The following is an 18245-nucleotide window of genomic DNA, read 5'->3' as shown; positions in this document are numbered from 1 at the left end:
GAATTATTTAAAGTATAGGGAGGCCTCATATAATTGGAAGAAAATAGAAAAAAATACTTGAGGAATTATCACAGGTTTTAAAAATAATTCCGTCCCCAGAAAGCGAAGATGTTGGCTTTAATAGAATTTAAAGCCTATTTACATACTATCTAGGGAAAGTCAAAGTCAAATGTCTAAAGGTTGACTTTTGACTTAAGAAAAATTAGAAGAATTCCCTGTGATGAATAAATAGTATTGGTACCTGGAGATAGATTCTCGTAGTTGTGGACTGGAAGAAAGAATTCGGTCAAGATCACTCCAAAATAAATATTATTAATTATTTTAATTATTTTTATGGAAGAACAAGAGAAGAGCATCACTCTATCTTTGGGCATGTTATATAATGCCATGTGAATTTATTTGAGGTGAGAAAATGGTGCTATAACATGTCCCAGTGGTCCCGAGATAGTCAGGAACCTAAAAAGTACCCTATACAGTGCAAAATGGCAAGATAAATAGGGGAATGCCTAAAGGTGGTATTTTGCACGAATTTTATATTAATTTCCTCTCTACTTTAATTCCTTAATGATGAAGGAAAATGGAAGAGACAAGTGTACGGTCAGATGGGAAAAGAAGGTATTACGTGTACGGCTGGATGCAAGACACATGTACATTCGGCTGCAAGACACATGTACGGTCGGATGCAAGACACGTGTACAGTCGGATTAAAAGCATGTAGATTGATGATGTAAGCATGATGTCATCATGATGAGATAAGCATGATGTCATAGGACACTTGTCATCGTAAGATTAAAAGAGAAAATGGACGGTTCAGATCAAGCCACGTATTTTTAAGATAAATGGCCCAAATTCAGTCTTGTTTTCTATAAATACCCTCCCGACCCCTCATTTCGTCCAAGCTCATGGAAACCTTCAGGAAGCTCTAAAAAAATGGTTTCTAGAGAGAGAAAGAAGAAGGAGAAAGAAAGGCCAAGTGGTCTCATGCAAGATCAAGCTCTAAGACAAGGTATGTTTATGGTTTTTGATGTAATTTTCACTATCCTTGTTGTTGTTGAGCTTGGTTATGGATTTTAATGATTTTTGAGAGTTTGAAACCCTAAGGGGGCATAATGCACAAAATTTTTAAGAATAGGAGAAGATGAAATTGATGTTAGAATAATGTTCAAAGGCTTGAAAGGAACACGAATCGAGTGGTTTTATGCAGAAATTGGTTGAATTTCATGATTGTGTAAGTTGAGGAAATGTTTCAGCCAGACTTGGTTCTTATGCCTAGGATGTGATTTTGATCATTTTGATGCTTCCAATGTGTTTAAAATGAAAAATTGTGTAGGGATAAGATGAAAGAATGAAGTTGGAAGCATCGAAAGCAAAACTGGAAATTAAGTGGCAGCTTTCAGTTTTGGCGTAGGACCAGGGAAAGGAGCTAGATTTTGATAAATCTAAGATTATAATTGGATTCTTGGGCAAATTGTATATGATTGGCCTAAGAGAACAATTTTTACAAAGCTAGAACACTGCATTATAAATTAAGGAAAAAGTATGAAGTTTACGGACATAAGTCTTACATGTTGTGTAATTCTTGATCCTAATGAGTAATGTGACCGTTGTGACTGTGATTAGGACCTTGATGAATTCAAGAGAAGGTCTGGATGTAGTTGAGCAAGTAACCTTAATGGTTAGAAGCAAAAAGGAGTAAGAAGAAAGCTTAAGGATACAAGGTAGCAAACTTGACCTTACTCTTATGTGCTTGGTATTTGCTTGCATGTATGACATATTTCTATGTTATATGATTTTATGAACTCATGTGTTGTGATTGTGAATATTTTTGAAATATGCCATTGGCCTATGTGTTTTATGATAAATGCATGATGATTTCCAAACATGTCATTATGTTATAGAGATGTTAAGTTGTAAGCATGTTATAAATGCTAAGCTTGCCATGTATGTTTGGGTGGTTATTGTTTGCTTCTGAGATTGTCCCAAATCTCACCCTCCCTAACCAACCATTTAGGTCAAGTATGATGGACAGTGATTGCATGAAGGAGAGCATGAGAAGGAAGGAGAAGAAAGTGGAGAATTATTCATGTTAATGATTGAAGCTATTAATTAATGTATAATTCTCCTATTGTGTAGATTATGCATATGAATGCCAATGATGTAATGTATTTGTTTAGAATGTTTATGGCACGAATAAAAAGGTATAAGAATGAATGGGAAAGGATAGGGCCAAGTTATGCATGCCAAAACAATAAAAAGGATCAAAGCAAGAATTGTCTAATGAATAAAACGTAGGTACTGGAGCAGTCAACTTCTAGCTCCAATTTGACCTATCAAATGAAACAGTTAAGCCATAAAGTTTGGTAGACATGTTGTACACATCCCAAGCTTTAAAATGATAGGTAGAACACCTCAGTTGGATGTGTACACAAGGAGATACGAATTTCCAAAATTGAGACACGGAATATGAAAGTTCTAGATTTTACCAAATGAATAGTAACCCAAGTAATTATATTGAAATATTAAATTCATGGGCTTGTGTCGTGATCCGCTTGAACCATAATGCTTACGAATGTGTACTCTGAGGGATAAAAGTAAGCATGTTTCAATTAATACTTGCATATAACATGAATTTACCTTGCACTTCAATGCTTGCATATAACAGAACTATATTTTCCTTATTTTTATTCTCACCTGAAATTCCCAGCCTGTACTGCTTTGAGGCCTTTCCGCCACGAGCTAACCTACTTTTTTTTCTTTTTTTGTTTTTTAAATTTTTATTTTCATGCAATTCCCAATATATTATACAACATAGTTGGAGGATTTTGACCCTCAAATTCCACATTGACATCGCCTCATTCATATAATTGCATATGTAATACACACATAAAAGATTTATTTAATTAATTTGGAAAAGAAAAATAGTCAAATTAATTATTTAGAAAAAAAATGTGTTAGTTTTTCTAAAATGTCTTCTCAAATTATAAATTAATCTTCACATTATTTTATTATAACCCACTACTCAACCAATACAAATAATAATAATTGTTTTTAAAAAAATATTTAGGCAGGCATGGGCTGGCTCGTATCCACACTGTCAGCCTGCATTACTAGCTCTAATGCTTGGCATTTACGCATATTTCTAAATTAAACATATTAATTATGATTTTTAAAAAGCATATTTTGCTTAACTTTTTATCATCATATTGGTATTTTGATGTCAATATTTTAAGAGAAAATGACAATAAAATAATACTTCAGTTTGAAAAATTCCAAATAGTCACTTTAATATGAGAAATTCCATTTTATCACATATAACTAAATAGGAATTTTGAAATTTGCTGAAATGACCATATTATTGTATCATTTGTCTTTATTCTATGAAAATATTTTGAAACAAGTTGTTAATTGCATTACCAGATTTATTAGCATTGTTGCATGACCTGTTAACAGCCTTATAAAAGTTGAAAATTTTTCAATTTATTAAACACTTAAAAATCTTTCAAAATCAAAATACCTCTTAAATCTCGTGGTGAATAATATTATTAGAGTTGTTAATATCATTATGAGAATTGTAAATTTTGTCGCTGAAATTGAAAAAAATCTCACTTTCATGATTTCTTGGAAAACATGCTAACTTATTAATACCGTTACATCACTTATCAACCGCGTTACAGAAGTTGAAAATTTTCTAATTTATTATGTACTTACTAATCTCTCAAAAACTTTGTGATATGCAAGTGAAGAGCCAAATAATCATCTATAGATTTAATTATACTATTTATGTTTACTATTAATGCAAGTTATATTCAACTATGTTAGATTTAAAGTTGTGATGATAACAAATGAGTACTTAAATTTCTCTACATAGTTGTTATCTTAATCAATCAAGTGTTCGATCACTAGTTAATCGAATATGTGCTAGATAATTGTCAACATGTTTTGTGTCCATATAGTGTCAAGTTTTATCAATCACGTGTTAGATAATTCACTGTGCTAAATAACTTGCTAGATAAATAAGTTTATTGATCGCTTGTTTGATCATCTATTAAACTGTTTTAATGTAAGGAGTTTCACGATCACCTCACAGATAATTTAATAATCGATAAGTTGCCAATTAACTTTCTTACTTTTGACAGAAGGTTAATCGAGCACCCTATCGATTAAATGTTACTTGACAAGGACCAAGGGGCGAGTACTTCAACCCTTTAAGGGCCAATGAGCAAGCGGAGAAGAGGTTAGGGAGAAGTATCAGCTTTTATAAAATAAAACACAAAACCAAAACACATCTTAAAAAAACAAGTCATTATTTTTTTTTGTTTTTAAAAACGCTTCATTAAGGGTGTGTTTGGATATAACCAAACCATGATTTGGAGAATAGCTTCTGGAGAATAGATTCTGGAAAGAATAGATTTTTTGAAAAATAGATTTTGTGAAAAAGTGATTCTGAGAAGTGAGAGTGTTTGGATAGTTGTTACCAGAAGCACTTTTTATATGTACAAATTACTAAAAAAGACATAAGTTAATATGATAATTACAGAAAAAATATATTTTATGATATATTTTAATTTGAAGGAATAAAATTGTTAATAATATATTTTTTATTAACATAATTAATAATACATAAGATAATATAATTAATAAATAATTAATATGTATATATATTTATAAGATATAAGATTAAATATATTTATAAAAAATATGTTTGTAAAAAAAATAACAAGATACATATTATATAGGCTTTCATACTCTCCCTCTTTTTTCCAAAAACAAAAAAATTTTGCTTTTTCCAAAACCATGGTTTTGATTCAAAACCATGGTTTTGGTTTTTTTAAAGGTGTTTGGGTGATTTTTTCTCAAACCATGGTTTGGGTTGGAACCCAAACACCCCCTAAAACTAAGTTCCAAACATGTTTTTTTTAAAAATAAAAAACTGTTTTCAAAATAGGTAAATAGGCCCCAAAAATCCCCCAATAAAAAGGAAAGGAAGCAGCGGAGGAAAGGCGAAGGTGGCTCGATCATCGAACATTTGATCGCAGGATGTTCTCTGCTTGTCCTGAGCTGCAGCTGTGAAACATACTATTTATGGATCAAATAAATAAAACCAATTCCGACATTCCTTTCGAGAGGTCAGAAGTTTGGGGTTCTTAAATGGAAAGCAGGCCTGTATAGAATTTGTAACCAATTGTGTAGATCTGTATCCTTTGTAAAATTTTCTTTTTTAGGTTATTATGATTGTTTTGCTAGATTAATCAGTGGACGCCGGAGGAGAAACTGTTTGGCTGAGCATCGAATCTGTGGCAGAATTAGTAATTGAGTTGATTGATTCCCTGAGGCAGCCATCACGATGCACGCTCGCCAACGTAGCCCGGGAAATGGTTATAGGTCAGGTTCCATGGGGATGGGTATGAATCTAGCTGAGGGTTCAATCAGAGGAGGCCATGGCTTTTATGGCAATCGTGATGGTGGTTTTAGCAGGGGTCCTGGGAACCCCAAAGCTTTCTCTCATACCTCCCAGCCACCCTTTCGCAAGGGCGATATTTTCATGGAAGCTGGTCGTCTTGCTGCTGAGTATTTGGTTTCTCAGGGTGTGCTACCACCTAGTACTCTCTCTATTAAATGGCATAATTCTAATTTCAAGAAGCACTCTAGTGATTTTCGGGCACAAGATGGAGATACTTCGCAATTGCCAGTGGAAGGGCGTATATCAGTCCTTGCTCGTCTTGGAAGCTCAGTTTCTGATTCGTCATCTGGTAGGAGAAAGTTTGGTGTTGATGACTTCAAAGACAAAGTAAGGAGAAGAGGGGGAAGTTTCCGAAGCAATGGCTTCGATTGGGGTCGTGACTTCAAAAGGAGTGGCTCATGGCCTGATAGACCTAGAGTGTCCCCTGAGAGAAAGGATATTGATGATACTTTTACTACCAGACCCCACGATGAGGAGGAGGAGCAGCAAGCTGTTGGTATTGAGAATGTTTCGCAAAATTCTGACTCGACTGGGCTTGTGCCGAAAAGTGAGGGCGGGGGTGTTTTAAATACTGAGACAGACAAGGAGCCCGGTTCAAGTGAAACGGAATTGAAAGCAGAATCTTCTACTGCTGCAAATAATACATATAGTACGGAGGGGGAACTGATCGAGGTTTCCAATAACTTGGACCATAGCAGTGCAGGAGGTAAGGAGATGAAGGATAGTGCCTGCGATGATGATATAGAGAAACCAAGTGTCTCAAAGAATTTATCTGTTCCTCTCACTGATCAAGACAGTAATACCTGTAGCAGGGTTTGCACTGATTTACTGACACTATGCAAATCTGTCAAGGTTCCTACCAAGACGCGTTCTTCACTGACTTACAAGGTTTTGAAGGTTGATCCACTCAGGAACAATGGAAATGAAAAATCTAATGATAATGAGTGTATTCAAGGACTTGAAATCCCTGCTGAAGAGTCTGTTAAAGGCTCGTCATCCACTGCATTGCAATCTGACAAAGCTTCTGATTCAAAACATCTTGATTCAGAAGTTATCAAGGTGCAATCTGTTCATGCTGCTGAAAATGTTAAAGATTTAGTTACTACTTGTAATGTTGAGCAGGTTACATCTGTGAGCTCGCAATCTTGTCAAGATAGAGCTTATGTAAATAGTAACAACCCAGAGTACAATCCCAGACTGCCAGAGTATGGAGGTAGCATATCAATGGGTGAGGAAAGAGGTGAAAAGCGTGCAGTAGATGCTGACGATGGGAGGGAGGAAACCAAAAAACTAAAAGAGTGGCTTCCTTCCTTTGTCCCAAGGACCAAAGATTATTTCCTGCATGACGAGGCAATTGAAAAGAACTCAGGGGAAGATGAAATTTCGCCTTTTGATGACTCGACTTTAAAATCGGGTTGTGGGAACCTAATAAGTAATACTCAATTTACACCAGGCGGAAGTAGACCATTTCTTCAGTGTTCAGAGGAGAAACAACCATTGCCTAGTTCATTTAGAACTTGTGATCTGAATCTCATGGAAACATCTGAGCTGCATGATAATCATGATCATGATCCAATTCTTATCTATCCCTCCATTTCGGAAATGAAGAAAGGGACAGAACCAGTTGATATTGATCTATCCATTAGTCATGCCAGTGTATCTGGTGGATTCAGTACTTGTACAACAGGCAGCAAAGAGATTGAAATAATTGATCTAGAAAGTGATTCTGTTCAAGAAGGAAGACCTGCTGACAATAAGGAGAGAAAGTATGTTTTTCATTTGTGTATGTTTTAAAATACTTTTTGGCATGAGCATGTTATATTTTTCACCGCTGCATCTTAATAATAGTGTTTGCTATGATCTAGTTGTCATATTTGAACCATAAATCCCTTTTTCCTATTCAATTACCACACTGTTAGCTGCGGCTGATTGTTTAGATTGTCTATTCCCTTATTCACCTTCCTGGTCACTTACTGATCTAAATTCATTTATATGCACAGGACAGAGGCAATGTTTGCAGGTCTTGAAGGCTTTTCTAACCACGCTCAAAATGCTGCTGAATTACATGATGTCCAGGATGGTGGTTATGGGCTAATGCTGTCAGAATTGCTTGGGTCTGATTTCCCAAACTGTTCTTCAGTGCCAGGGGATATGAACTCTGTGCACAATGAAATGGGCCTTCATAATGGACCGGTACTATTGCAAGCTTGATACTCATTAGGAATTTAATTTATGCCCTGATATATATTTCATGAAAACTTGATGCTTACTGCATTTATTATAATCTACAGTGCTATAAAATTAAATGTCATTATTTTGAGCTGTGTTTTCTTTTTTTTTTTTAATTTGATTTTTTTATGTGGCCAGACGTTAGCAGTTACCTATGTAATTATGATTAACTTAATTGGATATTCAACTTATTGTTTCAGGGAACACTTGGTGAGGATGATTCAATATATATGACGCTGGGGGAAATACCATTAAGTATGCCAGATTTCAATCAATGGTTTTCTTTTCATTGAGCATTTGTGATGTGTTAGTTGATTTTGGATGTCATGAGAATTATTTGGAGAAGCCATAACTCACGTTAGGTTAATCTTATTTACTTATATACATGCATATATACGTGGTTTATAGAGAAGTGGATGCATTTTAGTAAATTACCCTTTAAGAGCTAAAGTTGACGCATGGCAACAAGCCTTAGAGATACAATAACCACAACATTGATCTGTTTCCTGCGTTGTTCTCACATATCTTCCCATTTATGCTAGACGGGTTTCCTACAACCCAAATCTCCCTAATTGCCCCTATGATTAATTTCGAAACCACCTCTAATTCAAATGTAGCAATATTATCAGTATAAAGTTACTTCCTACTAGATAATGCAAACTTGAATAAAGATTCTAAATATAATTTTAGCCTTCTTAACCGTTAAAGATGTTGGATTTCTTCTCTATAGTAACTCTTCCCCAAGCTATGATTTTTGGCCTAATAGCTGAATTTGTTTGAGAGAGATTGCGCGATGAGAACTTTCACTTTGTTCAGGCCCTAATGCTCTCCCTATAAGCCTATCTTCACATTCCACTCAAGCCTAATAAGTGATATAGCCACAAGAGACAATGTTCTAACATAGCAAGAGAAAAAAGGGAAACAAGTCTTTTTTTTTTTTTTTTGGGAGGGTGGGGGGGGGGGGAGATAAGAATATATATTCTTAACGTAGGATGGAGAGACAATTTGAAGGGCATGTGGGTAATAATGCAACTAACAGAGTGCAACATTGCGGGGGAAGGGGGTGAGCTGGAAGAGTGAGAAGTTGGCAAGTACGGGAGTACCCAAGGGGTAATCTGTGAGTGGTAGAGGTAGTATCTTAACATGAGGTGATGGAATTCTGAAAGGAATATATGGAGGGGCTTTAACCTCTTGAAAGCCAGGGAGTAATCTGTGCTTGCTGGATGCTGCAGCTGTGCTTCTCTGTTATTGTTGTTTCCTCATATTACTTTTGGTCGTCTTGTCATAATATCTTGTAGACAGATTAATCCAGAAAACTTGATTGATTTAATGGAAACATTTGTACATATATAGGCACTAATACTAGGGTTACATAGGTGCTAGGAAAGGTAAGATGCACATAATCAAATCTAATTAAGTAAAACCAAATAATCACAATTAATTTCTAGAGATACTAGCCAAGATTCTAGGAATTAAACAATTAGCATAATAATTTGATGACTAAATGGGTTTTCAGCCCGTAACAACACTCCCCCTCAAGTTGGTGAATAGATGTCTATCATTCCCAACTTGCTTCTGAATTCTTCAAACAAAGGTCTTGGTAGGGCTTTTGTGAAGAGGTCTCCCACTTGGTAATATGAAGGCACGTGAGAAATCTTAATAATCCCTACTTCTTCCTTTTCTTTGATAAAATGCTTATTAATGTCCACGTGCTTCGTTCGTTCATGATAAATGGGATTTCTTACCATCCCAATGGCTAATAGGCTGTCACATTTTAGTTGAACTGGGATAGTAGGTACAAGTCTTAGTTCCTTTAGGACTCTTATTATCCCCACAAGCCATGTGCTTGTGCCCTTAGATCTGCTGCTGCACTACTTTTAGACACTACATTTTGCTTCTTGCTTCTCCAAGTAACAAGATTTTCCCAAACCATAGTGCAGTATCCTAAGGTTGGATCCTCCATAGTTTGCATCTGTATACACAATGATCTCTCTTGATTTCCCTTTAGCAAAGAACAGATCACGAACTTGAGAATTGACCCACTACTCGGCTGCATAACTTGTATTTGGGCGAGTATGAGAGAGATATAGGAGTTTACCTACTAGTCTCTTATACCTCTCTGCATCCACTGGTGTTGACTCCTTCTTGGTCTTGGATTTGCTCTTCCTCTTCTTATCATTAGGAACTTTTACATATTCTTCCTTCTCTTCTTCTTCTTCTTTATTTTCCAACTTGTGAGCGTGATAATCTCCTAATTTTCAGGGATATTATTCTATCTTTAATGTTATTCCTTTCCCTTTTAGAGCAAATTTGATGTATCTTGTAATCATTATAGAATTGCTTAATCCTAGGCTCTATACAGGATCTTACAGCTAATGGCATCCCATCTACACTATTTATGTATTGGGATTTACCCATCTAGTATATACAGAAAAGATTTCAGTCTCTCTTTATTTATGGTATCACGACCAAAGTAACAAGAGATGATTACCTTTAGGTTGATGGAAGTGTTCCATGCTGAGTCAGAACAAAAAACTCCCTTTGGTTCTAGCAATGGAGTGCCAAAAGTGTCAAATCCCACTAATGTTTCAGTTTTGCAGACCCTGGAGAATCTATCACATATAGCCAATCATAGGCTGAACAAACATAACTACTTGCAATGGTCACATGCCATGTTAATGTATCTCAGAGGAAAGGGGTAAGAACAATACGTATCAAATTCTGCTGTGATGCCCGAGTCTACTGATTCAAAACACCAGATCTGGGTTGTCAAGAACAATCAATTAATGGGTTGGCTCATCAACTCCATGACATTCGACATAAGTGAGCAATTTGTTTTGGCCACTAGTGCAAAGGAAATCTGGGAGAGTGCTCGAATCACTTATGCCACCATTGAAAATACAGTTGCACTCTTTCACATCTAGAAGGTCTCCTCCGTGAAACGACTCAAGGAAGTAATTTTGTTACTCAATATTACACTACTCTTATCAAACTCTGGTAGCAATTGGATTTATATGATCCTCAACAGTGGCACTGTAATGCTGACTTGGCTTGTTATGGGAAGATTGTTGAGCGCCAACATGTTTATGAGCTTTTACTAGACCTCAATTCAGCATATGAAGCGGTTCGAGCCTGGATCACGGCCACACACCCCTTGCTATCAGTTGCAAAAACAGTTAACTAGTGAAATATGAGGAGAGTTAACGACAACTCATTCAAAGCACGCTTGCTGCTGCTGCTGATTCATTAGCTTTGGTGGTAAAAGGAGGCATGGGGGCTAAACTTGGCAAGAAACAAGGGAAGGGGTGGTGTGATTATTGTCAACAGAGTGGTCACACACGTGACACTTGCTGGAAGCTACGTGGAAAGCCTCCAAATCAGTTGACAAGGTAGGGAACCGAAGGCAGAGGCAATGTTGCAATAAGTGCACTGGAGGAAGACAATTCTAAAAGTCGCATACTATCGTTGATTGAGCTGGATTTGCTCAAGAAAATTCTTAGCCAGCATGAGCAACTAAATAAGCAAATTAGTGCTAGTAACCTAGCACAATCAAATATTAACCTAGCACAATCAAATATTATACTGTTTGATAATTCTTATAATAAGAAAATTCTAATACTTGCTTAATTGCTACAAACCTCCCTAAATGACACCTAGATAGTGGATTTGGGTGCCACTGATCATATGAGTGGAGATTATGCTGTTTTCTCTAGTTTGCAAGAGTATTTAAGTAACCAAGGGATTAAAGTAGCTAATGGTGACAGAAGCAAATTCAAGGAAGTGGTACAGTTGATCTCATAGGGAAGATCAAACTTCGTGATGTTCTTTTTGTATTAGGTCTCAATTGTAACCTAATAGCTATTAGCAAGATTACTAAAATGCTTCACTGCGTTGCTATTTTCTATGCTGACCATTGTATTTTCTAGGAAATAAGGTCGAGGGAGATGATTGGACAAGCTAGGAAACTTAGCAGATTATACTTCCTAGTTATGGATCATGAGAAGAAGATTGCTATTGCTGCCTCTAAGAATAATGATGTTGAATTGCTGCATTGTAGACTTGAACACCCTAGTTTTTCAAACATGAAGTTTTTGTATCAAAGTTATTTAATAAAGTTGATGCTTTATCATATGAGTTTTGCCAATTCTTTAAGCACACCAAGAGCTCCTACCCCTCAGCCCTATGAACCAACCAAACTTTTTTCCATTATTCACAGCGACATTTGGGGACCTTCCAAAACACACATTGTTAACCATCATCGCTGATTCGGCACTTTCATTAATGATTACGCAAGAACTACTTAGGTTTATCATATGAAGGAAAAATCCTAGGTGTTTAAAATTTTCAAAACTTTTCACAAGCTGATCCAAAATCAATTCAAGGCTGAAATTCAAATTTTTAGGAGTGATAATGCAAAAGAATACCTAAGCTAATCCTTTAGTCGATATCTTGAGTCTTATGGCACTATTCACCAAACCTCTTGTGCCTATACACCCCAATAAAATGGGATTGCTAAAATGAAAAGTAGACACCTCCTAGAAGTTACTAGAGCTGTCATGTTTACAAGACGTGTTCCAAATCAATTTTGGGGAGATATTATTCTTACTGCTGCTTTTCTTGTCAATAGAATGCCTTATTTAAAGCTCTTTTGCAAAATGTTGTTTGAAGCCTATCTTTCTATGCCTTTAGTAAACACGGTTCCTTAAAAGGTTTTTGAGTGTGTTGCCTTTGTCCACAACATGCATGGAAATAAGCTTGATACTAGGGCTCATAAATGTATTTTCTTGGGTTATTCAGCTACTCAAAAGGGTTATAGGTGTTACTCTCCTACTCTTGAATGATACTTTGTGTCAATGGATGTCACTTTCTTTCAAGAACAATCCTATTACCCCAAAAAGTCTATTCAGGGGGAGAATTTTGAGAGTGAACTGACTTTTTTCCCTCCTGTTCTTGATCCCATACCTGAAACCGCACCAACCACCTAGACCTGAATCACCTGAAATCACTTGAACCTCTAAATACGCAAAACAATACAGAACCTTCGCCAAAATACCCAACACAGTACAGAGCCTCTCCAAAATACCCAAATCAGTACAGAGCTTGAACCTGTTACAAAATCTGAACCTGCTATAGAACTAGAAACTGATAAAAATACCACTGAACTAACACCCTGAGAATGGCAACCTTGAGAATGTAGTGGATACAAATGCAGGGAGAGCAAAAAGACAGAAGAAGGAGGTCTTTATTTATAGGAGAGGCTGAAACAGCACATTCCAAGTGTTGAATCAGTGCAACCTGACAAGGACCTAGAAGAATCTGCCCAAGTTCTGACGGGAGACCATGATACCCCAACTTCTAGCCTTGAGGAGTTGAATTTGGGTCTGCCAATAGCCTTATGTAAAGGTAAGAGGTGTTGTACCTAACACCCTATTTGCAACTTTGTTGGATATGAAAAATTGTTGCCTAGAAGGCAAGCATTTGTGACTAAGCTAAATGAGGAGAAAATACCAAAATACTTACATGAGCTATAAAGCATCCTAAGTGGAAAGAGGCCATAAATGAGGAACTTTGTGCTTGCCAAAAAACCAAGACCTGGTAGTTAGTTGACTTACCACCAGGAAAATCAACAGATGGACGTAGGTGGATATATAGCAAAAAAATTTAGACTGGCCCTTACACTAGCTAAATTTGCTCCTAAGATATATATTTATGCATGTGGATGTTGGATATTTGTTCTTGTAGCTAAATTTAATACAATTAAAATCCTCCTCTCTCTTGTTGTAAATTTAGATTGGCCCTTACACCAGCTTGATGTCAAAAATGCTTTCCTAAATGACGATCTAGTTGAGGAAGTCTACATGGATGCCCCTCTCGGCCTTGAAAAGACTGGTGGCTCTATAAGGCCCTCTACAGCGTAAAATGGTCACCTAGAGCATGGTTTGAAAAATACTCTGAATGGTGAAATGGTTATATGCAAATAGTTTATGCAGATGATATTGTGATCTCAGGTGATGATTCGGAGGGAATAATAGACATGGTTGCAAACTTTGAAGTAAAAGACTTAGGAACCTTGAGGTACTTTCTAGGAATGGAAATAGCTTGCTCAAGCAAAGGAATAATAGTTTCTTAAAGGAAATATATCCTTGATCTACTTAAGGAAACTAGCATATTGGGAGCAAGTCCTAAAGATACTCCAATATTCCTAGATTTCAGGAATATGTAGGAGAAACTTGAAGCACCAATCAATGTTGAAAGATATCAATGCTTGGTGGGTAAACTCATCTCTCTCATACCCGTCCTGACATATGTTTTCTAGTTATTGTTATCAGCCAATTTATGCATCAACCTCGAGAAATACACATGCCAATAGCATACAAAATATTATACTATACAAAGCTAGCACCTGGGAAGGATATTCATTTCAGTAATGCGAGGAATCTGGAAGTATACACTAATACAGGCTATGGAGGAACCCAAGATGATATGAGATCAACTTGTGGTTACTTTACCTACCTGTGGGGAAATTTAGTTACGTGGAAGAGCAAAAAACAAAGTGTGGTGTCCAGAAGCAGCACCGAATCTGAATACCATGTAGTGGCACTTGATATATGTGAAGGTCCAAAGGCTTGTGACAGAGCTGAAAATTAAAGTGGATCCAAAAATGACATTGTATTGTGACAATAAGTCTGCAATTTGTCTTGCCAAGTACCCAGTGCATCATGATCGCACTAAGCATAGAGGATCAGACACTTCATTATGGAAAAACTTGAGTCAGGGGAGGCTGAAATAATTTATGTTCGATCAAGGGATCAGACAGCAGACTTACTATCCAAGGGACTACCTAATTCCAAGTTCGAGGAGTTATATCGCAAGTTGGGAATGATAAATATCTATTCACTAGCTTGAGGGGTAGTGTTAGCATGATAATCTCCTAATTTACAGGGATATTATTCTATCTTTAATATTATTCCTTTCTCTCTTAGGGCAGATTTGATATATTTTGTAATTATTATAGAATTGCTTAATCCTATGCTAGAATATGAGATATTACAGCTAATGGCATCCCATCTATACTATTTATCGAGATTACCCATCTGGTATATACAGAAAAGATTTCAATCTTTGTTCAAGGAGGTCTAGTGTGTACTTCCTTTGAGAAACAATAATACCTTCTCTTGATCGAGCTGCTTCCATACCAAGAAAATATTTCAAGCATCCCAGGTCCTTTACCTCAAATTCTTTCTTAAGTGACTTTTTGAGACTAGCTATCTCAGTAGTGTCGTGTCGTCACCTGTCAGGATAATATCATCAACATATACAATTAGCATAGCTACCTGAATCCTTGAATGCTTGGCAAATAAGGTGTGGTTAGTTTGACACTGAGTGAACCCGTTGAGAACTCCTGGCATAGAGTGATTTGTGAAGTCTACATGCCACTAATCAAGCCTTATACTAATTGATTGTACCATCGGGGTTATACTTCTTTGTGAAGACCTACTTACATCCCACAATCTTCTTACCACTCAGTAGTTTGGTAATTTTTTAATGCTGGTTCTTTTGCAAAGCATTAAGCTCGTCCTCAATGGCTCTTTTTTAGTGAGGGTCACAGATAGCAATCTCAAAACTAGTTGGTAGCTACTTATTATCTAAATTATCCAAATGGGTAACAAAAATTTGCATAGTAGGAGACAATTTATCATAAGATACAAAATGACTAATAGAATGTTGAGTACACCTTTTTACCCTTTTTCTCAAAGCAATGGGCCATCCAAGGTCGTCCGGATTTGGAGCCTGGGTTGAAGACTGGTGTTACTCAATACTAGAGGTGTTGTACTGTTGCTGGGTTGATCTTGTCTTGGGTTCTTTACATGGCACCTTATTTTCTAGCATTCTTTTCATATCATTGTTCTATTCAGTCTTTATTTCGGCCTCTGTTTTTGTATCTAGGTTTGATTCAGGCACAAGCCAAGATGTGGGATTAGGTGGGTTAGGTATGGTGCTGTCATGGATGGTATATCGTTGGGTAGGTTCTGTTTCAGGTTGATTGTGTTAATTGTGGTTCAGTCTATGATGTGAGAAGTCTAAAAACTCCCATTCTTGCTCACTCTCCCCTTGAATGGGTGTTTTAGGGTAGTAGCTTTGATTTTCATTGAAGGTAACATTCACAGTGAGAAAGGATTTTTTTTTGGAATGGGGAATAGCATTTGTAACCTTTTTTAGAAGTAGAGTATCCAAGGAAGATGTGTTTGTGTGCTCTAGGATCTAATTTGCTGCCTACATCATTGTGCATATAAGCAACACAACCAAAGATTTTTTTAGGAATAGTGGTAAAAAAGTGAGGTGTGGGATAGGTTTCAGATAGCACTTGGATTGGAGTTTTGAAGTTCAAGGTTTTGGAAGGCAGACGGTTAATTAGGTGGGTAGTAGTAAGTATAGCTTCTCCCTAGTAAAATTTTGGAACGTTTTTGGTAAGCATAATGGCTCTAGTGACATTCAATGGGTGTCTATTTTGTCTTTCTACTGTTCCATTTTGTTGGGAGGAGTTTCCACAACTCGTTTGATGTGTGATACCATGCTATTTAAGGTAGGATTGGAGGATGGAGTTGGTATATTTTGTACCATTGTCACTCTATAGGATTTTCAAGGAGGTGATGCACCGATTTTGTGTCATCTTATGGAAATTTTGGAAGGTTTATGTCAACTCTGATTTTTCTTTGAGTAAAAACACCAATGTCACCCATGTCTAATCGTCTATGAATGTGACAAACCATTTTGTTTGGGTCGAGTTGGGAGTACGTGAGGGACCCCAAAGATCGCTATGTATGATGAGCGAAAAGGGTTGAGAAAATTCATGAGGATATGTCAAGTAAATATTTCGTGTATGATTGGACAATTGATAGATTTCGCAAGGAATGGAAACTGAATTTTTATTCATTAATTTAGGAAATAATTTTGACATGTATTCAAAGTTGGGATGGCCTAACCTACATGCCACAACAACAAATCTTTGCTGGAAAGTTTAGCAAAAAAACTCTGAACTGTGGATCAATATGCTCTTGGTGATCCCTTAGTCATCCATGCTCCGTCCTGGACACAGTACAGCCCCTTTAGTAGCTTATCTTCATCAATCATCTTCCTCAACTCCAGGTTGTGGAATAGACATACAATAGCAGAGAAGCTAATGTGACAATGTTGAGTGAGAGTAGCTTTATTAACAGAGATTAGGCTACACTTTAAATCGGGAGCATACAACACTCTTTCAAGAACTAAGTTATCAAATAACTGAGTTTCTCCCATTCCTTGAGCTTTAATGAATTTTCCATCAGCTATTTTGATTGAAATTATGGCATGCTGAATAATCTGTTTTATTCATTGTGTAGAACAATACACTTATAGGAGAAGAGGTCTCACAAAATCACACGAGATCCTCCTGCGATATGATACGGAAAAGATAATAAAGGAAACAAAATAATTCTATGATGCCTAAAATCTCGATAATAAGGATAATAACGACAGTAACCCTAGATAGCTGTTTACTTAGTCAAACCAAAATCAAAGAGCTACTTTTGGGCCCACTAACAAAGGCCCATTTCCAACATTGATGAACATAGGCACAGGGCAGGGTAAGAAGTTCTGAATCAATTCTATATTACTACCAGTCATATGATCCATTGCCCTTGAGTCGACTATCCGTATGTCCTTTTTATGAACAGAATTTTTAAAAGCCAAAACAGCGTTACCTAGGTGCGCCATATTACTTGTGGCAACCAGTGCCTTAAGTGTCATGCTTGTCTAGCAACTTTTTGAGGAAATCAATATCCTCCTTACTCAATTTATTATCAAACTCAGCTTTGGATTCATTGTTGGTTGAGTAGGCTCCATTTTCTTGCTTACCTCTTCCCTTGGCATTTGGTGGCTTGCCATGGAGCTTCCAACATATGTCTCTCATGTGTCCAGTCTTTTGACATTTGCTGCCCTTCCTGTCCTTATTCTCTCCAGGTAGCCCTCTTTTTGGAAAAAATGCACCTGCTTCCTCTTCAATTGTGCCTGGTGGCTTTGGAGTGGAGAGTTTTTGTCAGGTTTCCTCTTTCTTTATCATAAAGAACACTTCTTGGAGGCTTAGAAGTGTTTCTTGGCCCACGATTCATCCACATGCAGCATTAAAGGCTAAACTAAGGCCAAGTAAGAACTTATAAATTCTTTTTTCTTCCTTTGTCCTTGAGTACAGAGTAGCATTAGCGAAACATGACTATTCATGGACTTTGTACAAATCTAATCGTTGTCATCGAACAAGAAGGTTAGTCTAGTACTTAATAACAGTGAGGTTACCTAATTTGGGATGGTCTAGATTTGTTTCTATATCTGGAATGGTTGCCCTATTTTTCATTGAGGTGAACTTATCCCCTATTGTATCCTAGGCTTCTTTGGCAGACTGGAAAAGCAAAAAACTAATGCTTATTTCAGTGGTCATAGAGTTCACGAGCCAACACTGGACCATTGGGTTCTTTGCTTCCCATTCGGCATACTTCTCATCTGACAGGGCCGGTCTGGATTT

General features: G+C 36.7%; 1 protein-coding gene across 1 annotated transcript; it reads left to right on the top strand.

Annotated features, from left to right (window-relative positions):
* The first annotated feature begins 5024 nt into the window (after positions 1 to 5024).
* On the top strand, positions 5025 to 17901 carry LOC114762594 (uncharacterized protein At4g26450). The gene is made up of 4 exons (XM_028952103.1): positions 5025 to 7227; positions 7462 to 7654; positions 7891 to 7945; positions 17690 to 17901. Exons 1-4 carry the CDS (start codon positions 5345 to 5347, stop codon positions 17884 to 17886), a joined length of 2328 nt encoding a protein of 775 aa, XP_028807936.1. The 5' UTR covers positions 5025 to 5344; the 3' UTR covers positions 17887 to 17901.
* The last annotated feature ends 344 nt before the right edge of the window (positions 17902 to 18245 follow it).

The sequence above is a fragment of the Neltuma alba genome, unplaced genomic scaffold (assembly GCF_004799145.2).
Source record: "Neltuma alba isolate B1F8T4 unplaced genomic scaffold, ASM479914v2 tig00011225_pilon, whole genome shotgun sequence".
Lineage (NCBI taxonomy): Eukaryota > Viridiplantae > Streptophyta > Magnoliopsida > Fabales > Fabaceae > Neltuma > Neltuma alba.
This window is presented reverse-complemented; position numbering and strand designations above follow the sequence as displayed.

Coding starts and splice junctions, on each gene's coding strand:
- LOC114762594 (XM_028952103.1), top strand. CDS start 5,345: ATGCACGCTCGCCAACGTAGCCCGGGAAATGGTTATAGGTCAGGTTCC. Junction 7,228..7,461: donor GCTGACAATAAGGAGAGAAA/GTATGTTTTTCA, acceptor TTATATGCACAG/GACAGAGGCAATGTTTGCAG. Junction 7,655..7,890: donor TGGGCCTTCATAATGGACCG/GTACTATTGCAA, acceptor TTATTGTTTCAG/GGAACACTTGGTGAGGATGA.